At 56.1% G+C, this 24,820-nt stretch overlaps 2 protein-coding genes across 2 annotated transcripts in view; both read left to right on the forward strand.

Moving 5' to 3' along the window:
• The window catches only part of CFAP65 (cilia and flagella associated protein 65), a 31,643-nt gene extending 21,867 nt beyond the window's left edge, over positions 1 to 9,776 (forward strand). Inside the window, exons 19-32 of the mRNA XM_069474132.1 lie at positions 451 to 627; positions 912 to 978; positions 1,156 to 1,266; positions 3,111 to 3,302; positions 3,403 to 3,561; positions 4,758 to 4,901; positions 5,091 to 5,204; positions 5,388 to 5,495; positions 6,732 to 6,776; positions 6,997 to 7,199; positions 7,654 to 7,782; positions 8,298 to 8,801; positions 9,510 to 9,647; positions 9,743 to 9,776. Coding sequence (XP_069330233.1) covers positions 451 to 627; positions 912 to 978; positions 1,156 to 1,266; positions 3,111 to 3,302; positions 3,403 to 3,561; positions 4,758 to 4,901; positions 5,091 to 5,204; positions 5,388 to 5,495; positions 6,732 to 6,776; positions 6,997 to 7,199; positions 7,654 to 7,782; positions 8,298 to 8,801; positions 9,510 to 9,647; positions 9,743 to 9,776 — 2,125 coding nt within the window. The remainder of the gene's footprint in view (positions 1 to 450; positions 628 to 911; positions 979 to 1,155; positions 1,267 to 3,110; positions 3,303 to 3,402; positions 3,562 to 4,757; positions 4,902 to 5,090; positions 5,205 to 5,387; positions 5,496 to 6,731; positions 6,777 to 6,996; positions 7,200 to 7,653; positions 7,783 to 8,297; positions 8,802 to 9,509; positions 9,648 to 9,742) is intronic.
• Positions 9,777 to 19,146: 9,370 nt separating this feature from the next.
• On the forward strand, positions 19,147 to 22,384 carry CRYBA2 (crystallin beta A2). Its single transcript, XM_069466944.1, has 5 exons — positions 19,147 to 19,189; positions 19,371 to 19,535; positions 20,295 to 20,436; positions 21,575 to 21,717; positions 22,175 to 22,384. The coding sequence occupies exons 2-5, from the start codon at positions 19,375 to 19,377 to the stop codon at positions 22,320 to 22,322; spliced, it is 594 nt and encodes a 197-aa protein (XP_069323045.1). The 5' UTR covers positions 19,147 to 19,189; positions 19,371 to 19,374; the 3' UTR covers positions 22,323 to 22,384.
• Positions 22,385 to 24,820: the final 2,436 nt, after the last annotated feature.

Raw genomic sequence — 24,820 nt, forward strand, 5'->3', positions numbered from 1 at the left:
CTGTTTCAAGAGTGCCAGCCCTACTTGGGCATCTGTTCTCCTCCCTGGCCTGGACACCCTCCATCAAAGGGGCCCCTAGTTGGAGCTGCCAGCATTCCTAGGAGCCCCAAATTGCCCCTTCCTAGAAGCTTTGTCACAGAAGGGCCAGCCCAAAGTGGCCCCCATATACAAGCAACCCTCTCAGCCCCTGACATCTACAATGGGAGCCCCAATCTTCACTTCTCCTTTAGTCCCCATGGTCCTGCCTCTGCTCCTGAGTTTGCGAGCCATTATGAAATGAGAAGCCACAAGAGCCACATTTGCTCAGCCACATGTGGGACAGTTTGCCAAATGGGGGCACGAAGTGTAGGAGGCATGAGGAGGCCTCCATCTGTCCCTTGGGGGCTCAGAGCTCTTGCCTCTCTGTTCTGCCTGATGGATCCTTTGTATGTCTTCACACCGCCCTCCCAGGGCCTTCCTCTTTCCAAGTGACCAGCAGATCGACCTGGAGCTGTGGGCAGAGCAAGCAGAGTTTAACTGTGCTGAGCTCCACCAAATGCGTGTGCAGGACAACTGCATCTTCTCCATCAGCCCCAAGGCCGGGAGCCTGAGTCCCGGGCAGGAGCAGATGGTGGAGTTCAAATACAGGTGCTCCCTTACCCTCCACCCACCCTGCACGTACGGTCCTGGAGACCCCTTCTCCTGGCCTGTCACTGTGGGACTCCAGGGCATCTCAAATGGCCATCCCCCGGGGAGGGCTGCCTTCCCACCTGCAGGGGAGGTCTAATTTCCTTCTTACCCTATGCCAACTCAGCGGTGAATTGTTCCCAGGGGTTAGCTGGCTCAAAGCCACAGGGGCGCCATGTCCACAGGTTCTCCCACTTGTATCAGGGCTCAAGAACTCACTCCCCAACTTGTCTCCCCCTTTCTAGCCACCTGTTTGTCGGCACTGATCGCCTCCCAGTGCTCTTCAAGGTGTCCCATGGCCGGGAGATCCTGGTAAGGCCCCAGTACCCTGGCCCTGCCCTGGGTCCCAGGCTGGAGGAGGGGCTCACTGGACAACCAAGAAAGGAGCAGGGAACAATGCCCCCCTGGGGAGCTTGGGCTAAGATCTCTGTGCCAGGTGTGTCGGTTCCTCCCAGGGAAGGATGCTACCTAGGGGCCTTTTATTTCCAGCTAAACTTCATAGGCGTGACAGTGAAGCTGGAGCAGAAGTATGTGCACTTTACCTCCACCAGCCACCAGTTCATCCCTGTCCCCATCGGTGATACGCTGCCCCCACGGCAGGTCAGTGGTCCACGTTGTTCTGTTGACCAAGAGTCCTAAGCATTGACCTTTCCATATCTATGTCAGCCCCTAACAGGGTGAAAGATGCTGCCCTCCAGAAGTACCTAAGAGATAGGGCCAACAGGTTGAAGCCTTGGCCTTTGTGACTAGGAGAGATTCGAGGCAAGAGGCTTCAGTTTCCTGGTGCCTGGTACTAAGCCCTTTCTCAGGCCCAGTTTCGGCCAAGTTTGAGATGCTTATGAGACAACCAAGAGGGCTTATCAGGTAGAAGTTGGATACCAGGTGTTGTAGTCCATTCTGGCTGCTAAAACAAGCTACCATAGACTGGGTGGCTTAGAAAGAACAGAAATTAGCTTGGACAACATATTGAGACTGTATCTCTACAAAATATAAAATAAAAACATTATCCAGGTGTTATGGTGGGCGCCTGTAGTCCTAGCTACTTGAGAGGCTGAGGCAGGAGGATCACTGGAACCCAGGAGCTTGAGGTTGCAGTGAGCTATGATCATGCCACTGCCCTACAGCCTGGGAGACACAGCAAGACCCTGTCTCATAAAGAAACAAACAGGTCAGGGGCAGTGGCTCATGCCTGTAATCCTAGAACTTTGGAAGGCAAAGCTGGGAAGATAAGTTGAAGCCAGGAGTTCAAGACCAGCCTGGGCATCATAGCAAGATCCCATCTCTACAAAAAATAGAAAAAAAAATTAGCTAAACATGGTGGCCCACACCTGTAGTCCCAGCTACTCAGGCAACTGAGGCAGGAGGATTGCTTGAGCCCAGGAGTTTGAGGTTGCAGTGAGCTATGGATGACTGTACTCTAGCCCAGGCAAAAGGGTGAAAACTTGTCAAGACACAAAAATACCCCACAAAACCCAAAGCAAAACAAAATGAACAGAAATTTGTTTCTTTTAGTTATAAAGGCTTGGAAGTCTAAGATCAAGGCATGGGCAGATTCAGTGTCTAGTGAAGACCCCCTTCCTGGTTCATAGATAGCGGCTTCTGTGTCTTCACAGGGTGGAATGGGCAAACAATTTCCCTCAGGCCTCTTTGATAAGGGCACTAATCCCATGCCTGAGGGCTCCACCCTTGTGACCTACTCATCTCCTGAAGACCTCTTAGTACTGTGGTATTGGGGATTAGGTTTCAACATAAGGATTTGGGGCGACACAAACATTCAGCCCATAGCATGAGGTCTGGAGCTCAGAGGGGTGGTCCAGGCTGGAGAAGGAAAGCCAGCATGCTCAGGAGCAAGTGCCAAGAAAGATGAGAAAAGTCCAGGACTAAGTCCAGGTGAATCCTCTTTATTCTGTCGGATTCAGTTTTCTCATAACTAAAAAGAAGGATTGGACCAGAAGATTCTGGTTTCTTCCAGGACATTCATGATTCCCTACCTTTGGGGTGAATCTTGAGTACACCAGACCTTTCTGCCCCCAAACCTGCCTTGAAGCAGAGCTGCCTCTAATGGCAGACATGGGAAGCGGCTCCCAGGTGATTAGGATGAGCACCTATAAAATGATGCGCACACGGACATTCCCCTAACTCTCAACAGTAGGGACACTAGCATGAGGATCCCCTTACAACCTGGCAAAGGTAAATTGAGGGGAAATAAACTAAGATGCTGCTTTACAAATAGGATTACATAGTATCCTAAATGTCACAGGCTGAAAATACATACTTTTCTGGTGATCAAGCCATATGGGAAATCAGATTTAGGGAAGCTCTGGGACTCTAAGGGTGACATCCTGGAGATCAATCTGCTCTCTCACAATGGACACAGAGTCCTAGGCTCTCTGGTTTGCAGTCCTGGCCTGGCATGGTGATTTTTCTATTCTTGCCCCTTGCAGATTTATGAGCTGTATAATGGTGGCTCAGTGCCGGTGACATATGAGGTCCAGACCGACATCCTGTCGGAAGTTCAGGAAAAAAATTTCGATCACCCCATCTTCTGCTGCCTCAACCCCAAAGGGGAGATCCAGCCAGGCACCACTGCTCGGATCTTGTGGATCTTCTCACCCATCGAGGCCAAGACCTACACAGTGAGCAGTGGCCTGGGATGATACAGGGCAGGGGTTGAGCAGCTTCCTTGGCAGGCCCCCCTCTGACCAGCACCTGCCCCCACCCCTCCTGACTTCCCAGGTGGACGTGCCCATCCACATCCTGGGCTGGAACTCAGCCCTCATCCACTTCCAGGGAGTGGGCTATGACCCCCATGTCATGGGGAACACGGCCCCCTTCCACAACATCTCTTCGTGGGACAACAGCTCCATACACTCTAGGCTGATGGTTCCTGGACAGGTGGGGGAAAGGAGCTGGGAAGGCCTGAGGCCTTGGAAGAGAGCCTTAGAGCCCAGGGGGGCCAGTCCAGAGGGATGGGGAGGCAGGAGGGAAATGAGATGGCATTGAGGAGGGACGGATGCAAAGGTGGGGCCTGGAACCAGCCCTCTTCCAGATTTCAGGAGGCAGCACCAGCTCTATGAGAGGCTTACCCTGCCACCTAGCGCCCGCAGGTGTTCCTACTCAAGCCTCTCCACCTGCTGCAGGGCCCTTCGTCCCACCCTTCTCTCCGGGCATAGGGATGGGGGTGTTTGAAGGTGTAGAAAGCATTCTAGGTATTATCTTCCATTCTACGTCTTAATTATCTTCATGCAAAACTATCCCTCCCATGGACCTAGGCGGATTTTCCTGAAGATATCTAGAGTCAATAACACTATCTTTAGTTCACACACTCCTCATTGTTGGGAAGTCTGATTCATTCATCCACCTACCCATTCATGCATTCATCCATCTTCCCACTGACCCACAAACCCATTTAATCATCTATGTATCCATCCATCCATCTATCCATCCATCTCCGCATTCATATACCCATCCATCCAATCACTATCCACCTATATATCCCATCCACCCTTCCACTCAGACCCTCTTTGGACTCCTACTCCAGGATGAGCACTGTCGAGGTCCTGAGGACACAGAAGAGCCAGACAAAGTCCTTCCCTGGAAGCACTCAGGGCCTGGACAAAGAAAAAGTGCCCCTTCCATGTGGCATCAGTCTTTCCCGGAACCCTATAACACAGCTCGTATGCTGTGCCCAGCGAAGATGCCAATGGCTGATCACCCATTCATTTACAACTGTCCATCAGAGGCCAAATTATGTTGGCTTCATTTCTGCTTCTCTAAGCTGACCCTGATTCAGCCCCTCCAAACCTATTTTAATGGTTGAAATCATAGGCTTTAGAGTATAACTGTCTGTGTTTATCCCAGCTACACATGTGAGAGATTGTTGGAAAAATCATTTGTACTGTTTGAGCCTTAGAAGCACACCTGTAAAACAGGGACAGTAGCAGTACCTGTGTCATAGTTGTGAGGATCAAATGCATGTAAGGCACCTACACAGCACCTGACCTGTTGAAAGCACGCAGTAACTGGTATTAGTTGTGTGGTTATTATTTTTTCACCTCCCAAAGTTGCTGTTATATTGTCTGCACCAACAGAAGGTCTTTCTGTCCCAGTCTCATATCTCCCTGGGAAACATCCCTGTGCAGAGCAAGTGCAGCCGCCTGCTCTTCCTCAACAATGTCTCCAAGAATGAGGCGATTGTCTTCACCTGGCAGCCAAGGCCTCTAGACTTTGGGGAGGTGAGAGTGTCCTGTGCCCATAGAATTAGAACCTCCAGCAGGGCTCCAGACTCATCCCATCCCATCCTGTCCCATCCCATCCCATCTTGTTCTGTCCTGTTCCATCTTGTCCCATCCCATCCTATCCCATCCCATCCCATCCCATCCCATTCCTGTGGAACTTCAGAGGTTCCTTCCATAAATCAACAGGTATCTGTGAGTCCCATGATAGGAGAGGTGGCTCCTGAAGACACGGTCCCAATTGTGGTGACCCTGACAGCCTCAGTGCATGCAAGCTTCTACAGTACAGACCTGGTATGCAAGGTAGGAACCAGCCCCAGGGATAAGGTGGGATGGAGGCACAGTTCCCAGTCCTGGGGGTGGGGTGGGCTCTGAGATCTCACAGAGAGGCCCTTGGGAGTGTGGGGGCCACAGCACAGGCCCAGAGCAAGTGCTGGCCACAGGCTCTCTAGCCTTTGGCCTCTCTCTCCTTGTCCTGGGCCATAGGTGTACCCACAGGAACTCATGAGGCAGTACCACAAGGAGCTGCAGGAGTGGAAGGACGAGAAGGTGCGGCAGGAAGTGGAGTTCATCATCACAGACAGGAAAGTGAAGGTGAGGAGGGCTGAGCTGGCTTCAGACACCCAGATATTTCTCACTGGTGCCACCAGAGGGGACAGAGGTGATGGGCCAAGGTGGCCCTCCATGCAGAACTGGCCAGCCTGCCCTAAGAGATTAGATTCCATTCACTGGATCAGCATAGCACCCTCATAGCATCCCAAGAGATGGTCTGGGTAGAACAGGCTGGCTGGCCACTTCCTGCTTCATGGAGTCGGTATTTAATGAGTGCCTACTGTGTGCTGGGCACCAGAGAAACAGGACAGAGCTCACCTTTTGAAGGCATCAGGCGCAGGCTCTGGAAACAGATCCCCGGGTCTGTTTCCTGGCCCTGATGATTTCTAGCTCTGTGATCTTGGTCAAGTTATTTAACCTCTCAGTTCCTTCAACTGTAAAAGGGGGGAGATATGACATCTTGGATCCGCTTCAAGATAGTCCAGAGGTGAGGTATAGATGAGACCACACATAACTGCTGGGTCTGGGTGACAGTGACAGGCAGTGGGGGATTCTTTGTAGCATTCTCTCCCCTGTTGTATACGTTTGAGATTGTCCATATTAGAAAGGTTAAAAATAGAAGTTTAAAAATACTTTTAGTGCCAGTTAGATATCTTCTTTGTAGTGTTGTGGAGAGGATTAAATGAGTTAATACAGGCAAAGGGCCTAGAATAGTGCCTGGCCCCCTGATAAGCATTCACTGATTGTGAGCTGTTAGTACGTGGGGGCTGGGGGAAGACCAACAGTGAGCCTGAGATGACACTTCCGTCCTGGTCCCTCTCCAGTCTTACAGTCCCCCACCCTGGTTTCCTCACTCCTCAATCACCTCTGTGTCCACCACACTGAACCCCCAGGGAGGCATGCTCCCATCTGAAGCTCTGGGCCAACCATGAAGCCCTTGGGGGCTTGGGAGAAGGAATTTCTGAATTAAATCTTCATAAGGAAGGCTGTTTCCCTGTTTCACCAAACCACAAGCTCCAGGGCACACAGCAGCCTGCCCATGAAGGATGGCATCTCCTTCTCTTTTCTTCACTTGGGTACCAGATTTTCCTTGTCTGTAGGTAGCACTTCCCTTGGGAAGGTTCTGGGAGAAAGTGTGACTGGGAGTTGGGCAGGACCAAGAGGGCGGCAGGGCCCCTGACATTGGTTCCAGGCCCTCTGTGGGTCAGCGAGAGGTCAGAGGTGGGGACTCTCTCTAGGCCTCTTGCGTCTTAAGCAAAGGTCTCTCTGCTTCCACAGAACAGCGCATGTGGTACAACCAGTGTACCTGCGAGGAAGTACAAGGTAAGGCCACAAGCCCAGGCACATCTTCTTGGGATAACTTGAGAAGGTCCTTGCTTGCTCCAAACCTGAGTCCAGCCTCCCAGAAGGGAGGGATGAAAGTGCCAGTGGGTGGCCCATATTCCTATGTGGCCCAAAAGGCCTGGTTAGGGGGCTAGGGACCCATTTGTGTTGGGAGAGAGGTCCCCAAACCCCTGTCATCCATTCCTTCCCCTTTCCAAAGACACTGCCCCCCATCAAGAACCAGCAGTCTCTCCATGGGCCTGTCAGCTGGAAACTGCAGATCCCACAGGAGCAGCCGTTCTGGCCACGCCCGCAGCCGCCCCCACCGAGCATGCTCTGCCTGGGCCTCACCGCCCGAGCCCACGCCACTGACTACTTCCTGGCCAACTTCTTCTCCGAGTTTTCCTGCCACTTCTTGCACTGGTGAACTCTCGGGGTGATGGGTGTCTCCTTCCTCTTCTCTTTGCCCCCAAGCCCACTCCAGAGCAGGGGCTGCCCAGACCCGACCCAACCCTGCTGCAGGGCTGGAGTCTGTGCCATAGCAGTGGCACTGGTGGGGCACCGCTGCCCTGTTACTGCTTAGGCTATTATGAGGAGGGGGACAGAGCAGCCAGAGCCCCTTGGGGAGCCCACCTAGGCCTCCCCACCCCTCCTCTCCCTCCTTGTTCCTTTCCCACTTTGGGCCTCTCTCACTCTTGCACTGACCCTGAAGTTGGGCTGTTTCCCGGAATGCAGTGGTGCTATATTTGGGTTAAGGCCGGGGGTGCCTCAAACTCATTTATGTCCTCATGACTGGGCAGCTACCACCATTGCTTGTGCCCCCAACCCCAGCAAGGTAGCTTGCCCAGGCCACTCAGAATGTCATGGCCTGCCCTAGGGAGCTGCCAAAAAGGAAGGCCCCCAGAGAAGAGCCAGAGACTTCTGAGGAAGAGTCCCCAAACAAGTGGGGCCCTGTCTCTAAGCAGAGGAAGCAGCTGCTAGTTGATTGTCTCACTACCATCATCAGGTACTGGCCCACACTCTGGGCCCCCATGCCCTGGGCCCTCGCCCCACCTTCCCATCCCTCCAGCTCATTTGGCCAAAGCCCCCTGAGTTCTAGCATTTTCCTTCTTGAGAAACAACTTCCTTGCAAAAATCTCTCCACTGATGGCCCCAGGCACCCCCACCCCAGGACAATGCAGCTCTAATGGAGCTGGCTGGAGGGATCCTCAGGGTTGGGTCCTGAGTTGTGCCCTGTTCCATGGCTGCTAGGTGAGTTCTGGAGCCAGCGAGCGCACTGTCTCTCCAGGGCTCCTGCCCCTCATCTCTGTAATTCTCACCTGCCGGCTCTGCCTGCACCATATCATGTTCACCTCTAAGACTCTATGGGGCCCAAAAGAAGGGATGGGAGGGCCAACTAATCAAGGGCTCCTCTCCTTCACCTAGCACTCCCCCAACCTAACACCTAGCCTTGAAGCCAGGGCTCCCCAGGGGGCTGCAGGGCCCCTCAGGAAGGGCCTTCTGCTCCTCTCTGCCACCTAGGGGCCTGCTAGAGGACAAGAACTTCCATGAAGCTGTGAACCAAAGCTTGGTGGAGCAGGTGCCATACTTCTGCCAGTTCTGGAGTGAGCAGTCAGCCAGGTTCATGGCCCAGAACAGCCTGCGCATAATGCAAACCCTGTCTCTACCCCCCAGCAGCTGGGAGGAAGAGAAAGGCAAGCAGCAGCAGGAGGACATACCAGAGGAGGACAGATCAAGGCTGGGGAAGAAGGAGGGGGAGGAAGAGGAGGAGAAGGTCGTAGACGAAGAAGAGGAGTTAGAGGAGGAAGAGGAGGAGGAGGAGGAAACAGAAGAGGAGGAGTTAGGCAAGAAGGAGATAGAGCAGGAGGAGTGGGAGGAGAAGGAAGAGAAGGTGATCTTGATGGCGACTGAGCCCAGGCTGCCACTGGAGTCCCTGGAGTCATCCCAGCAATGGCAATGGCTGCAGCAGCTGAAAGTCATGATCAAGGAGGAGCAAGAGCAGGATGAGAAGGAGGCCATCAGCAGGTGAGCAGCCAGGCCCAGGTGCCGGGGTCAGGAGGGGATGTGTGCAGAAGGTTCCTAGGAGGCAGCGGTATGCTGAGGCTGGCCACTGCCCGACTGTGCATCGCCTTTGAACTCAGCATTCAGTGACATCTTGTTGGTAGCTTAAGGCCTCCATGGGAGAACTGACAGAACAACAACCCTGAGCTTTGTTTTTTTTCTCCAAGAGCTAGCTTGTGACATTTATCAGCAACTCACTACCAGGAGAGTGGTTCTAGTCTTCAAAGTCTCTTAAATGGGTTTCTAGAGCCAGAAGAGAAGCACCATCTCTTGTGCTGCCTCCCCCTGGCGCTGCTCTGTGGATGCTTTCTGTCCTTGTTGGGATCCCTAGGCCACACTCAGTCCCTTCTGCACTCTCTCATCCCTCACTAGCTTTCTCCACAACGGGCCCTGGGATGCCGACTACATTGCCTGGGTTCCAATCCCACTTCTACCAGCAGCATGACATTTGGCAACTTATTCTCTTTTAGCCACACTTTGAGCATCTGTAAAATTGAAACAAGGATGCCCCATGGTGTGTGTGTGTGTGTGTGTGTGTGTGTGGAGGGGGCGGCAGTTAAATGAGCATCTACCAGAGCACGTGGCACACTGGACCGCACAGAGGAGGTGAGCGGAGACCCCAGGCGGAGTCTGTGGCCGAGCTAACGCCTGGCCCCCGCCCCCGCCCCGCAGGCTCCCGTCCTTCGCCAACCTGCGGGAGGCGCTGCTGGAGAACATGATCCAGAACATCCTGGTGGAGGCCAGCCGCGGGGAGGTGGTGCTCACCTCGCGGCCGCGCGTCATCGCTCTGCCGCCGCTTAGCATACCCAGGTGGGGGCCCCGGGGCCACCCGCCCCGCGGACAGCGCGGGAGGGACGGCAGGGAAGCCTTTCCCGCACTCCTACCTGGGGCTTTCTGTCTTCCAGGATTCTGACCCCGGACATGTTGCTGCCGACGTAGCGAGCGGAGGTACTTGACCCAGTGATGCCACCTCCTACCGACCCTTTGCAGATGCACGTGACCAGCCCCTCCGAAATGCCACCCTAGGCTCCGCCCGGCCCTCTCTCCACCGCCCTGCCAGTAAAGCATCTAGCCTTTTTTCTATGTCTAGCTTGACTTATTTACCCGACGAGGGGGAAAACGCGAGCGCGCTCTGAGAGGGACGGATCATGGGAGCGGCCCGAATGGACCGCAGCGACACAGCGGGGACGAGGACTTGGGGCCCGGGACGATGCACCTCTCCACTGCACACGGCAGCTGGGGCAGAGAGCTCACCGCTCGCAGCGGGGAGCGGGACCGGGTCTGGTCAGCGGAGGGCGCTCGGGGCGGGGTCTGGCTGGCCTTTGCCCGGCGTAGCTTGGTGGACGGGAACCGAGCGCCAGGCCTGGGGAGAGAAGCAGGTGGCCACGAGCTGGGGTGGCTACCCCTCCCTTTTCCCCGATGCATTTGCTCCTAGGCTCGGCACCCCGAGGGCCAGCCTTTTAGCGTTTGCCCGGCTCCTGGAGCTAAGAGATTGGGAAGGAAGGAAAATTGAGGCACGACGCTGAGGCCCAGGAACTAGGCGTTGTGGAGCGGTCGAAGTCACCACTAGACAGCGGGCCACAGACCCTACTAAGCGACTCCTACTGTGACTCAACCTCCAGACCAGGGGATGGTCTGCCTTCCTAGGATACCTACCTCTCGGTTCTCTCTACCACCCGCCGCCCCCACCCCCGCCGGATCCTATGTCCTATGCCCCTGGCTCCTCCCTCCCAGAAGCAGGTGGGTGGAAAAGTGACATCTGGTGTTGTTCCAGAGGCGCCCGGGTCCCCGGCACCCTCCCCTTCACCCCCTCCGCCAAGGCCTCCGAGGAGCTCCGGTCTCAGAGCCCGGGGCAGGGGACGGGAGGGGGGCGCTCCGCCTCCATGAGTCAATATTTGCCCCGAGCAAACGGGCGCCGGGACAGGTGTGAGTGTGAGTGTGAGTGTGTGTGTGTGTGTGTGTGTGTCTAGGGGCGGGGACTGAACAGGCGGTATAAGAGCACACTGACCCAAGCTCGGGCACAGGCTCCAGGGCGTGGGCTGGGGACGAAGCCAAGCCAGGCAGGGCAGGGCGCAGGGGCCGGGAGAGACGGGTGGAGGGCGGCTGGGAAGGGAGGGGCGGGCCAGGTGTGCACCTGTGGCGGCCGCGGCGGCCGCCGACGTGTCAGCAGCAGATGCGCTCAAGAGAGGGAGGCGGCTAGCAGAGCGCTGTGCGGCCGTGCGCTAGCGGAAGACCAGCACCAGATCACCGAGGGCCACCGCCGGGCCCCGGGCCCTCCGCTCCCGCCCCGCGACGAGCCCCTCGCACAAACCGGACCTGAGCGTTTTGTTCGTTCGGCTCGCGTGAGGCAGGGGCGGCCTCTCAGCATCCGCCCGGGGGCCCGGCCCGATCGCCACGCAGACACCTGCCGCCGCCGCAGCCACAGCCACCGCCACCATACGGGTCCGGAGGCAGTGCGCCGCTCCAGTGGAGATCCGGCTCCCATCCGGCCCCGCCCGCCCTGCCTTGCCCTGCCCGCAGCTTCTGGGCAGCCCGGCTCCGTTCCGGGTAGTACGGGCTGAGCAGGCTCCACCGAGTGGCGGAGGGGACTGTGGCCCGGAACGGAAGCCCTTCTTGAGGTAGAAACCCGGATTCTAGTCCGTCTCCTTCCCGGCGACTTCTGTGGCCTTGGGCAAGTCATTTCCCCGGCCTCTTGGTTTTCCCATTTGCACAATGAAAGGGCTAGCCCCCGCCTCCTCCCCTCTGTATCTTGGTTCCTGGGCTCCTAGCCACACTTTTGAACCCCCTGACCCGGAGGATGGAGGCCTTCAAGGGGTTGGCCCCAACCTGAAGCTGTGAGGTGTGGAAAATCTGGGTGGAGTGAGCTGAGAGCCACATGGAGACTCAGATCCACTCCTCAGATTTCTTTGGTGCTGCTGACATCCTGAGATTTCACCCTCTGCCACCTCTCTGGTCCCTCTTCCAGTCTAACCACCTCTGAAACAGACTGATTGAAAGGGCAGTCTGGCAGCCCTTGCCTGACAGGGTCCCAGGCAGGGCAGGGTTGCCTTTCCCAAACTTCATAATCCTATGTCCTTGTGTTTCAGTTCTCTGGGGTTGGCAGGTCTAAGTACCCCTCCGCTTAGACAGAAGCAACCCTCAGGGAGATGGGGACCAGGGTCAGAGTCGCCCCAAATTGGATGTTCTTGAAGGTGCTGGCTTGTCCCCTCCACTGCCACCTATTCCACTCCCAACGGCCCCCCTCACCCAACTATCCAGAGGCCCCACAGGATCTGCTGCGTCCTTGGCACAGAGAGAGGAGGGGGGAAGGGGATGAGATGGATTTGACAGATCCCAGGCAGGTCTGGGGAGAGGGTGGCCTGCAGGTGGGCTCTGCCTGGAGCAGCCCCAGGGCAGGGGGAAAGTGCATGGGTCCCAGGCTGGAGTGTGTGCAGCCCCCATCCTTGCCTCCTTGACCAGGCTTCTGTCCTGCGCCCAGCCCTTTGCTCCTTGCCTGACACTGAACGAGTTACCTGTCAGGGGCCTGGCATGGCACTGGTATACCTTCCCTGAGTCTTTGAGGGTTTCCTCTCCCCTCCCCTAATAATGGCAGGGGGCTAGAGATCCCCTCTTGCCAGGATTCCAGATCCTATGATACACAACAAAGGGGTCTCCCCCTAGAGCAAGCCCCCCAAAGCACATACTCAGAGCGGTCCTTAGGGGGAGGGTGGTGAGAAGAATAAGGTCACTCCGTGGGCTGGGGTCTGTCCGAGTGACTGAGAGCCCCTGCCCTTCCCCCAAGGCCTAATTTCCACAGACCTCCTCCCCGACTCATCCCGAAGACCTGCATTTCCTGGCCATTACCAGGGATGAGGCCTCTCAGCCAGGTCCCTCCTCCCCTGGCGGGGAGCGGGTGGAGTCTGCACGAGCCTGGCAGGCCTGCAGGTGCGGGGCTCAGGGGGGGTACTCAGCAGCTGGTGTGCGAGGCGGGCCCTCCCCCCCTCCCGTCCTGCTCAAAGCTGGAGCCTGCTTCCTGTCGTCCCTGTCACCACCCTGTGTGGGGGAGGGAACAGGTAGTGGGGGAAGTGGAAAAGGGACTGAACAGTTGGAGAGCTGCAGTGGTGGGACTAGGAAACAGCCCGAGAGAAATAGGAGGAGAGCGATGAGAAAGAGACCAGAGGACAGAGGTGGAAGGACAGAGGGTGCGGCCCAGAGCAGTATGAGCACCACTGAGATCCTAGGGCGCTGCAGATGCCCCAGACAGCGAGACAGTGAGAGACCAGAGGCAGAGACAATCAGAGAGACACCAGAGAAGAGGAACAGAGAGCGAGACAGAGGCAGTGCGAGATAACAAGAAGTGCACTGTAGAGATGGAGGGATTGGTAGACATGGGGTTAGAGTCGAGGTAGCCAAAGTGGAAGGCACAGCATGTGTAGGGGAAGGGGGAAGCTGTGAAGTCAGCCCCCACCCCGCCCTACACTGGAGTGGGGAAAGTACCCCCAACAGATGGTAAAGAGGTAGCTTCTAGGTGGGCTGCAAATGGCCACAGCCAGGGCTAGGGGCAGGGGCAGGCGGATGCCCCTATCTGGGAAACCCATTTCCTCCCATTCAAGGACAGAAGGTGAGGAGGGGCAAGGCTCAGGCTTGGCTGGATACTGGGGGCCATGAGCAGTGAGGGCATAGCTCTGACTCCATCTCTCCCATTTCCCTCTTGGCCACAGCTGGATAGGCCAACAGCTGTGGCAGCTGCCCTGCCCCCACCCACCCTGCTGATTCTGGCTCAGCCTTGGAACTTCTGGGCTTGGAGGCCACCCAGGGTCTGTGTGAGAGTGGTAGGACCTGGGAGTGCAAGCACTGGGGAGGGGGGCTCACACCCAGGTGCTAATCCCCATCCGGCCAAGGCAGTACCAGAGCCTCGCTGACCTTCTTGGAGATTAGTCCCCATGGAGACCACAGCAGCTGCCCCCTCACTGTGGCCAGGCCAGGTGGGTGGGTGGGTGGGGCAGACAGAGGCTGGTTGGGGAGGAGAGAGAACCTTCCTGAAGCATCACAGGATCACCGTAGTCAGGGCTGAGAGCCTCCTCCAGAATCAGCAGCCTGCGTAGTTTACAGGTAAAAAACAGAGGCCCTGAGAGGGAGAGTGACTGGCCAAAGGCCACAGATGGAGCCAGGAAGAACACAGAGACCAGAAGCCAGGTCCTCGGCTCCACTCCCAAGTGTTCTTTCCTGGAGAGCAGGGGCCTGAGCCCACCCCCCTCTGACCCTCCCAGCCCTCCCAAACTGAGGTCATGAACTGAGTGGCTCAGATGGGATGAGGCAGGAAGGCGCCCATCACAGGTACTGGGCTGGCTTCCACAGGGCCAGGGTGGGACGGGGAATTCAGATCCCAGAGCCATGCTTGCTGACCGCTGTCCCCAGCCCAGCCGGGCCCCAGAGGTGGTGGGGAGAACCGTGCTACACAGTGAGAACCACAACCGCAACTGCTAACATTTATTGTGTGCATACTGCAGGCCAGTTCTGTGTTTACATGCATTTAAATCTTTACCACAGTCTTGAAGAAAATTATTTCCCATTTACAGAGAGGAAAAAATGAGAAGTAGAGCTCATCCAATTTATAAACAAATCCAAGTGGAGCTTGGATTTGAACCCAGGCAGCAGCAGTGACTACAGAACCCACTCTCTTAACCCTTCAGTGTCTGTATGATGGCGGGTGGGTGGCTGAGACGATGCCTCTCTGGGTGGCCTTGGAGTGGGTATGTACACACGTGAAAGTGCACAACAGCATACTCGTGTGTGAGTTCAACAGCCAGCATAGTCCTGGCACACAGTACATCTTATTAAATATTTGAGGAATAAGTGAGTGAGCAAGTGTCTGCCTGTAAGTGAGTATGGCACTGAGGTGTCTATTGAATCCTTGAACAGCAAGGCTCCTGTGTAAAGCTCATGGGATCACGTCCATGTGCCTGGAACTCTGGATGGCTCTGTCTCCATCTGACGAACGTATGTTTACGTGTGCCCTCTCTCTGCCACCCTGTGAGAGCCCTGTGGCTTTGTGTCTCAATAACTGAGTGGTGGCGAAAGCTACCTCCCGTCTCCCTGGATGGTGGCCAATTCTCCAACGCCACAGAGGGCCAGAGAGGGGCTCTGTTTCTAGTGGGATAGGACAATGGGTCTATGTGGGTGGGGCTCCCGACCCTGCCTGAGCTGGGCTGCTCTCTGGTGTGCACCGTTATCTCTGTCTCCCAGGAGACCAGCCCTGCACAGCCCCAGGGAAGGTGCTCTGCCTGCTCCTGCCGGCAGACCTGGGGTAGGGGCAGGGGACTGGAGCAGCAGGGCTGGAAAGGAGAGGCTGCTGGTGATGGTAGCTGATGGGGGAGGGCACCATTCACAGAATTTGCATCTTCAGCCACCAAAACCCTGGATGATTTCCCAGTGAAATGAGGGGTGAGGGCTGGGAGCAAGCCGACTTGAGGAGAGGACATTGGCCACCAGCCCCTCTCGGGTACACAGCAGTACTGAGAAGTCAGGCTGCTCGTGGGATGGGCTCTGTGTGAGGGAGGCGCCACTTCTCTGGCAATTCTCAGGCCTTTACCTGTGATGGAGACCTGGGTGGGAGCTCAGCACTGGGGTTGAGGGTTTCTTTGCAGGACCGTGTGTCTCCACAGGGGATGGGGGGGTCTGGTTGGGATCTGAGGGCCTCACTGAGGGGACTCTGGCTTGAGTCTGAGGATTTCTCTGTGCGTTCTTATGGGTCCATATGAGATGGGTGTTTTGGTAGAATTGGGGGCAGGGAATGGGGTGGGGGTGGGTGGGGATGAGGTCCTGAGGATTTCTCCGTGGGATCCAAAGGTCCCTATATGAGATATAACTAGATGTGGTACAGGTGGGGGTCCCCCATGGGTGATGAGATCCCTATGAGATCTTGAGAACTCTGAGTCTTTGTCTACTTAACTCTCCATGCCCAAAGGCCAGACTGTGCGTGTGGAGGGGGTAGGGGTGACCACACTGAGCTGGCAAACAAAGCCACCTGGGCATCCATCCTTCAGGAAGCTCTGAGTGCAGCTGATCTGGGAAAACAAACAGGAACAGCTGCTGGGGGGAGGAAGGGGCCCAGAGGGGGAAGCTGGGGGTGGGGCGGAGCTGGACCAGCCCGGTGGGGAAAGGAGGGGACCAGGAGGGAGGGGGTCAATAGTACCTTTCTTGGTGACTAGGAGGTCAAAAGCCAGGGAGTGGTCTGGGGGGATGTGGGGCCCCTGAGAGGCCTAGTGATCTGGGCCAGTGGCTATTGGTGGTGTTGGTGGCTGTGCCCATTTCTGAGACAGCTGGTCGCAGACAGCCCGTGGGTCGGGCTGGTGGGACCTACATACCATTTTCCTGATGAGGAAACCGAGGTACAGAGAAGGGGAGAGGCTGGCTGATGCCAAGTTCAGAACTACTCGCTGGAAGAGGAGCGGAGGCCCTTCTCACATAGAGAGTCTCCACCCCAAATCCCAGCCTCACTCTTAATTCTAACCTGGATCTCAGCTGTACAACCTCTCCTTCCCTCCCCGAACCCTGGAAAACGCGCGCACACGCGCGCACCCCTCCTAGGGAATACCGTCATCTGACCAACACGTGGAGCCTGTCCCAGGGAACATGCCCAGACCCCAGCCTCAGCCCCGTGCAAACACAGCATCCAGTCTCCGACAGACACCTCGGCACCCTTCGGACTAACACAGGCGCCCGCGTCAGGGACAGCGCAGACGCACAGCCTGACGCACTCGCCACCCGCGGCCCCTCCCGACCTCAACCTCCCCTTCCTCCCCGCCCGGCCGCTCCAGCTTTCCGAACTGCGCGGCCTGCCCGCGCCCCCTCGTGGCCGAATCCAGAATTGTCGGATGGAGATGGGGGAGCGAGGGAAGGCCGGACCTGATGCCTCACCCCTCATCCCTCACCCCTGCCACAGCCTCGACAGGTGAAACCAAGAGCAAAGGCCAGGACACCAAGGGCCCCAGAATAGCTCTTGCCCTACTCTATAGGTTGGATCCCCCCTTGTGGTTTTGGGGAATTATACCCTATTTGTGTTTGTTCAAATTCCCTTTAGGGTAGGGAATCAGGGGACTGGGCATGGTTCTGACACCTCCCCCAACCAAACCTGGATGCTCTTGTCCCATCTCTGACTCATATCCTAACTTGGACTCTAAGGCCCAGTCCCAGGGCCCTGTACTTTTGACACTCACCTTCACACACACTGTGAGTCCAACAGCAATTCCTCACCAGGAAAAAGAGAGGTCCAAGGGAGGCTCTGCCCATCCCCAGCACCTGCTCTCAGCAGCCCAGAACTTCAGGGGTGGGAATGGCAAATCATCACCTCCCACTCCCACTGGAGAAATTCCTTTATACTCCTTTCCCCATGGACGTTTGGCCCACACCCGACCACCTTGTTCACTCATTAGTTCAAGAAGTTTTATTGAGTGCCTACTATGTACCCAGCACTGTGCTAGGTTTGAGGACAACAGCTGAGAACAAGACAGACACAGTTCCTGCCCCTTTAAGTGGAGCTGACACTCTAATAAAGGAGACATTTGTACACCCATATACATGGGATGAAAAAGATAACTTTACAGAGTGATAAATGCTATATACAGAATAGACTGATGTGATGGTTGGAAGAGTGCCTGTCACCAAAGAGGTGACACAGGAGCCAGCCATGCCATGATCTCATGACTGAGACACTCCCGGTAACTGGAACAACACATGCAAAGGCCCTGAGGTGGGATGCACACAGGACGGTGGGAGGGAGGCTAGAAGGCCAGTGTGGCTGGGCTTCGAGGAGCTGGGGTGGCCACATCTGGCCTGTGAGCCCTTTTTGGCACAGGAGCTTGGATGGGTAGTGCAGAGCACTGGCTTTGGGTTCCAAAGGTCTGAGCTCTATTCTTGCTCCAAAACTGGCGAGCTCTGTGAGTCTGGACAAGACCTGCCCCTCCTTGAGCCTTCTTCCACATCTGTACACACAAGCCTAACTCACTGGGCTGTTGTGAGAGCCCATGAGGGAAAGCATTTGGCTCATGGGAGCAACAAAATATTAGTTCCCTTCTCACTCACTCCTCACACTTCTGCTGGCATACCCACCCCCCATGAAAACTCACCATTTCGCAAGAAGCCTTTGTGTCTCATTGACATCTACCATGGTTAGGAAATTCTGCTGCAAGAGGTGAAGAAATTTCCTCCCTGGAGCTACCCTCTTGCGGCTCCAAGCTTTTCCCCCTCTGCTCCCCATCCTTCTCCCACCACCACAGGTGACACTGGGATTGTGGGGTAAGAGTCTGGGACCATAACAGAAGCCCCGGTTCACATCTCAGCTGGGCTGGCTTCTCAGATGTGACGCCGGGACCACCAACTGCGACCCTTCTGGGCCTCCGCTTGTTCATCTGGGAAATGCAAGACAGTAACAGCGCCTACCTCACCAGGTCGGTGTTAGAATCAGTTGAGATCATGCAGGTGAAATGAAAGCCTGAGTGGAGAGCCCGGCCTGAGCTCAGCGCTTCATCTTCAGGGGCTCAGACGTCCGGACGGGAGGCCCTAGCCTCTGGAGCTCTGTGGGGGACCCAACCGCGTCACCGGTCCCGCGGAACTAAAGTGGAGACGTTCTTGCCACCTACCTTGGTTATTATTATTCCTAAACGCTTTGTAATCCCGCGCGCTCCCTCCGGCGTTCCTGTTTGCAGCTCCCAGTGCCGCCTTGTGGCGAGTCCTGGTCACAGCCCGTGGGCCCCAAAAAACTTCGGGAGCGTGGCGCAGGATCTGGGAACCCAAGTTTGGGGGAAAGGGGCCTCGATGGACCGATCCTCCAGAGAAAAGAGGACTGAGGGGCGTGAGGAGAGTCGTTTGCGAAGAGCCTTCTCTATCTCCGCCCTGAAGTCGCCCCAAAGACCTAGAGCTGAAGAAGAGATGCCGTTCAGACTTTGGGAAGAACTGCGCTGCAAGTCAGGAACGCGCAGCCCTAGCCAGAGGCCTCAGGGAGGCCTGGTACCTCCATCCCAGAGGGTCTGGGCCATGGAGGGCGCGTTCTGCCCCGAGGCCCGGTGCGCCCAGCCTGGCTCAGGCTCGAAAGAAAGAAAGCGCGGAGTCAGCCTGGCCTGCGGCTGGCGCGGGATGTGCGCCTCAGCACTTTCTGTTGTAATCCCCGCGGGCTGGGGCCAGATCGGCGGCAGTGGGAAAGGCCTCATCTCCCCAGGGAGACCAGAGCAGGCTGCAGCCTGCCTGCTGACTCAGCTCCCCCATCCCAGCTGGAGAGGGTGCGGGGCGTGGGGCGAGGCCTGGGTATAAAGCCCCGCACGCCCAGCCCGCGCGCAGCCTCTCCGTTTTCCTCGGTGCCACGGCTCACCCACCTGGTGAGTACCCGGTGCCTGGCGCGGGAGGGCGAGCTGAAGGTCAGCCCCTGGCAGCCTGGGTAGAGAGCCACGCAGGTTCCAGGCCCCGGGTCCTTCACCCCCTACCCGGGTTGGGCAGGCTTTGGCTCGAAAGGGGGCTCTCGAGATGCTAAGCGTGTGGTCGCGCCCTTCCTGTCCCCAGCGGCATGAGCAGCGCACCCGCGCCGGGCCCAGCGCCCGCCTGTCTCACGCTCTGGGATGAGGAGGACTTCCAGGGCCGTCGCTGTCGGCTGCTGAGCGACTGTGCGAACGTCTGCGAGCGCGGAGGCCTGCGCAGGGTGCGCTCGGTCAAGGTGGAAAGCGGCGTGTGAGTGGTCTCCTGGCCGCGGCTGGGCTAGGTTGAGCGACAGTGGGCTTGCTCAGCCCAATTTAGAGCCTGGGATCTCAGCTCCCAGCCCTGTGAGCCCTGAGACAGAACCTCCAACATGGGAAACCCCTCGGCCTCTCCCAAACTTCCCACCCATAGCAAAGACGAGTCATGGAAAAGAATGTATCCTCCAGAGCTAAGGAGACAAAGGCAAGAAGAGACCCCTGTGGGTCCCCATGGGACCCCCTAAAGGGATTTCCAGTGTAGTTATGTCCTTCCCAAAGTTTTTCTCTGTGTGAAGTTAGATGGCTCTACAATTTGCTTAACAAAAAAAGCCAAACCCCTCCCACTGGCCCCAGCCTGGTGTCCTAGAGCCCAGCCCGTGGCCCTGAGGAGATCTGAGGTCCCCACAGCTGCTATAGCAGGCAGATGGTCCCAGATGCTTCCCTTTGCAGGTTCCTTGAGGTAGGAGCCACTTGTTAGGTGATCTTCAGGTGGTTTTTGTAATCTGGAAAAGTCTCTCCAACTTAGGGCCCCTGAGCAGAAAGCCCGAGCTCCTCAGACCCAGGATAGCAGTAGGTTTGGGGTATTTAGCCACTAGAGGGGCTGGATTGCCATGCAATGGGTGTGTCAGGGAAGGGCCTGGGGTTGGAGAAAAAGATTGTGTTTCTCAGTCTTTTCAAACACAGCAAGCAAAGAGGGAGGGAGAGGGAGTGAGCCTGGGGCAGACAGATACCTCCCAGCTTTCTCTTTTTCCAGCTGGGTGGCCTTTGAGTATCCCGACTTCCAGGGACAGCAGTTCATTCTAGAGAAGGGGGACTATCCTCGCTGGAGTGCCTGGAGTGGCAGCAGTGGCCACCACAGCAACCAGCTGCTGTCCTTCCGGCCAGTGCTCTGTGCGGTGAGCAGCCTCCTCTTCCTCCTCCTCTGCCTCCTAGCTCCAGGCCCTGGCCCCACCACCATGCCCTGGAAAGCCCCCCAACCACTCCATGGGGTCAGTAACAAACTCCTAGGAGGGTGATGGTGGCATTACCTCCCAGAACCAGGGGGCCTCCGAAAGTTGTGATTGTGGGTACAGGGCAGGAGCCTGGGAATCAGCACCATGGACAGCGCCAAACCTGTGCCAGTCCTGCGTGCCCACCAGCCACTCAAATCCAGTCGTCCACACGTGTGAGTGAGCACCACTGTCATCACACAGCCCTGTGAGGTCAGGACAACTGCTATTAGCCCCATATGCAGGTGTTGTAATGGGCTTCAGAAGGACAAATTAGCTTGTCTGGGGTCACAAGGGTTAACACAGATGAGACTAGAACTCAGTCCAGGGAGCAAGGCTGAGAAAGGGTCAGTCTCAGTGTGTGTTTGTGTGTTATGTGGGGGGAGTTGGTAATGAATCAAATACACTGTGGGGGAGGATCTCACATTGCATTTGTGCTGACTTAGGTACTTGGGCTGGGGGTTGGAGGGCAAAGGAGCCAGTCCAGTCCAGCTTCTCCATTCCAAGAAGCTAGGGAAGGCTTCAGAAGGAAGTCCCTGGGACTAGGAAGACAAGATACAACCAACACTGATGCCCTGACATGTCTATTCTGATTCTGCCACGCAGTACACCTTAGCTGGGTCCTACCCTGTGAGAGGCTGTGCCCAGGGTACTGGGCAGAAGATTGGGTAGTCATTGAGGCCCTTAGGGAAACCATCTTGGTTAATGGGCCAGATTTCTCTAAGGACCTCTAATTTTCCTCCTGCAAATCAGGCCCACGTTAAAAGATGCCTTCTAGCCCTGTCCTGAAAGGGTGGCTGGAACCCCCTAGTCTCACTACCTCAGCCCAAAGCCATGGGAGGGTCTGGGTAGTGGAGACTCTGAGCATTTCAGCTTCTCAGACTGCCAGGGATTTGATGGGGTGAATTCTGGGAGTGCACGTGGGGCCTAAGTGGCTGTACAGCTTGTGTTAGGCAGTGTGACAGGGGAAGTGAGGCTGAGTATGTATCCATTAACACCCCTTTGGAGGGCCTGACCTCTCCACCCTCACCTTCTTGTGCCTCAGAACCACAGTGACAGCCGTGTGACACTGTTTGAGGGTGACAACTTCCAGGGCTGCAAGTTTGAACTCAGTGATGACTACCCATCCCTGCCCTCCATGGGCTGGGCCAGCAAGGATGTGGGTTCCCTCAAAGTCAGCTCTGGAGCGTGAGTCTTGGGACTGGAACAGGGGTGATGAGGAGAGTGGGCAAAGTAGTGGGGACCAAGGAGGAGGGTGGAGAGAATTGATGGAGGGGTGCTAAGGGACATGGTGAAGAGAGATACTGGAGACTTGGAGGCCAGGAGAAGTGAGATGATGGAGAAAGACTGAGAGGGAGATGGGGAGGAGGTGATAGAAGGGGAGGCAGGGGAACAATTTGGGGATAGAGGAAAGGATTAAAAACATGGGTAAGGGGGCAATAAAGGGTGGAAATAGGAGACAAGATAAGGAAGGTGACAGGAAGACTGGGAGCAGTAGGCAGGGTGGAGAGGTACCCACAGAGGGGAAGTTGAAGTAATGGTTTTGGAGCTGGGATTGGGTGGTGAGAAAGGGGGCCACTAATGAGGACATAGGTGCCGGTGGGGGCAGAGCCTACTCATCACCCCTGTGCCTTTGCTGGCCTAGGTGGGTGGCCTACCAGTACCCAGGGTACCGAGGGTACCAGTATGTGTTGGAGCGGGACCGGCACAGCGGGGAGTTCCGCACCTACAGCGAGTTTGGCACGCAGGCCCACACAGGACAGCTGCAGTCCATTCGGAGAGTCCAGCACTAGGTTCCACGGCCCCAGACACCTTGCCTGAGAACTCTCAATAAAGGTTCCTAAACCTGCCTGCCCTCCTTGCCTCCTTAGTGTCTTGCTTTGTGATCTCCGTCCTCATCCTTCTGAGGGACCCTCCCTGCCAGCCTGACCGCCTCCCCTCAGGCTCCAGGACCCTTGACTATCAAGCATAAACCAGCTTAGGATATATGTAGGTGGGCTCTGGTGCAGCTGGGAGGAAACTGCTGGTAAGAATCTTGGCGATCCTGGAGGCAGGTGTGGAGGCAGAGGAGGCAGGAGGGTCGCTTGAGCCCAGGAATTCGAGGTCACAGAGAGCTATGGTCTCACCACTGTGATCCAGCCTGGGTAACAGAGTGAGACCCCGAAAAATCTTGTGGATCCTGTTAAATACCACCAGTCTCACATTTCTCCTTGGTAAAGGCCCTCTCATTGGTAAAGGGCCACCAACATGGGCCAGAGGTACTGCTAGCCCTGATTGTACCTTTGCCATCCTCTAGGTGTGGTGGACACACCCCCACAGCAGGGCTCATATCTAGGATTTCAATCTCCACACACCCTCTGGAACAGGTACCATCATGCAGGGCAAAACTTTTTTTTTTTAAAGCCAGTCAAAGTTAGCAGTGGGGTTGTATATCAGCTTTAGTGACACTAATGTTAATAAGTTCTGATAACCCACTACCACTGAAACAGCCAAAACTTCTTTAACCCTAGGCAGAAGTTTTGTTGTGTTCCTCTCTAACCTCTAGAGCATTTTTAGCATTTATCTTCACCCTGGTTCCCTACCCAGCCAGGGAAGCCTGTGAGCCTCTTTCAATAGGCCCCTTTCCTCCATTCCCAAGAGGGACATTGGTGGGAAGTCCCACTGCCTCGCACGGCCTTCCAAGGGGGAGACTTCCTCTCTCTGAGCCCAGTTCCCAGCCCCTTTGCCTGAATAATAATCCCTTGAGTGGTGTATGAAGCATTTTCATACCCCTACTCTCTGCTGCTCCAAACACACCACTCTCCACTCTTCCTCTCTCTCCCTATCTTTCAGAGGACTGGTGAGCTGTAGAAGCCACCTCTCAGCCACTGACAGGGTGAGCCTGGATTCTGAGGCAGGTGGCAGAGGCCCACAGCCATGCTGGGGTTGAGTATGGTAGCAGTGATCAGAGCCCCTGGCACTTGTGTAGTTTTCCCCAGTTTCCTCTTTGGCCTAGTCACTGATACTGCTACCCTCATATAGGTGGGTCCTCCCAAGGCCCTTGGGACCCCCCACCCTGTCTGTCCTTCAGGAGTTCTTGTGTTTTCAAGCCCCCAGTGGACATACCAGTGTGGAAGCATGGCCCAGATCATTGCCCTAGCCCAGGCAAGGCAGGGCAATGTTGGAGAACAGTCAGACTTGGACCTGGGTGGTCCCCAGGGGCCCAGCTGTGCAAAGCCAGGCAGCTGTTCCTTTGGGAAGAGCCCTGGACCATACATCAGAATACCTGGGACCCAATCACAGCATCCCTGAGCCTCAATTCTCTCACCTGTAGATTGGAGCTATTGATCCCTGCCTTGTCTGTCTCACAGGGTTCTTGGGAAGATTCAGTGAGGACACCCTGAAAATGTTTGTGGTGTTATGGAAAAGTATTGGGACTGTCAATGTAGGGCCCTCCTTCTCCTCTCTCCTCCTTTTCTTCCCCCACCCAACCTCCCCCCATGGACCTTAGGGTTGGGTCGGGGACCAATGGATGGAGCTCTAGGTGGGATATGAATTCTGCTTCACACCTAAATGAGCTCATGGCGTCTGTTGCATTTGATCCTAATATCCTCAGTTTCTCATCTACTTTACCAATGAACAAACTGGGGCTCTGAGGTGAAGTCTTGATGAGGTCACCCACTTAATTGTTGACAAAGCCAGGTTTGAACCCAGGGCTCCTGACCCCAAAGCCAGGCTAAGTGGAGGCTGGCCAGAGCTGTGGCTAAAAGCCTCAAGCCTCAGCAGAGCCTTCTGTGGGCCCCAGAGATTCTGTAACTTCCCTCAAAGTCACACAACTAGGAAGTGAGGGAGCCAGATGTTGAACCCAGAACCAAGACAAACTTCCTTCAGAGCCCACAGCCCATCTCCCCACCTCCTGCTTTGGAGAGCAGGCAAGGGACAAAGGGAGATCTGGTGTCTGCCCTTGGCTGAGCTGCCGTCCCTTCAGGAGGATCTGTGGTCACTGGGAAGAGTTGGCAAGATGGCTTCAGCAACTAGAAATGTGACCCTGACAAGGGCATGGGTGTCGGGGTCTCAGTTTCCCCATCTGTACGAGGAAGTCAAGGACAGTCATTGTCAGCATGGACCTTTTAGGTTTTCCTAGACCTAGGGGCCAGGTTCTGCTGCCACACCCACCTGCAGCTGGGGAGTGGGCATCACCAGCCAGTTTGGGCCTGAATGATTTCACCTTCCCATCCTTCCATTCTGGGAAGGCTGCCATGGGACCATGACCAGCACCCAGCTGGGTAGTAGGGAGATGAAGGGGAAACTG

The sequence above is a fragment of the Eulemur rufifrons genome, chromosome 1 (genome assembly GCF_041146395.1).
Source record: "Eulemur rufifrons isolate Redbay chromosome 1, OSU_ERuf_1, whole genome shotgun sequence".
Lineage (NCBI taxonomy): Eukaryota > Metazoa > Chordata > Mammalia > Primates > Lemuridae > Eulemur > Eulemur rufifrons.

Bases quoted from the DNA above. Each gene is read 5' to 3' on its own strand.
- CRYBA2 (XM_069466944.1), top strand. From the start codon at position 19,375: ATGAGCAGCGCACCCGCGCCGGGCCCAGCGCCCGCCTGTCTCACGCTC. The intron at 19,536-20,294 runs GTGAGTGGTCTC...CTCTTTTTCCAG, and splicing joins GTCAAGGTGGAAAGCGGCGT to CTGGGTGGCCTTTGAGTATC. The intron at 21,718-22,174 runs GTGAGTCTTGGG...TTGCTGGCCTAG, and splicing joins CTCAAAGTCAGCTCTGGAGC to GTGGGTGGCCTACCAGTACC.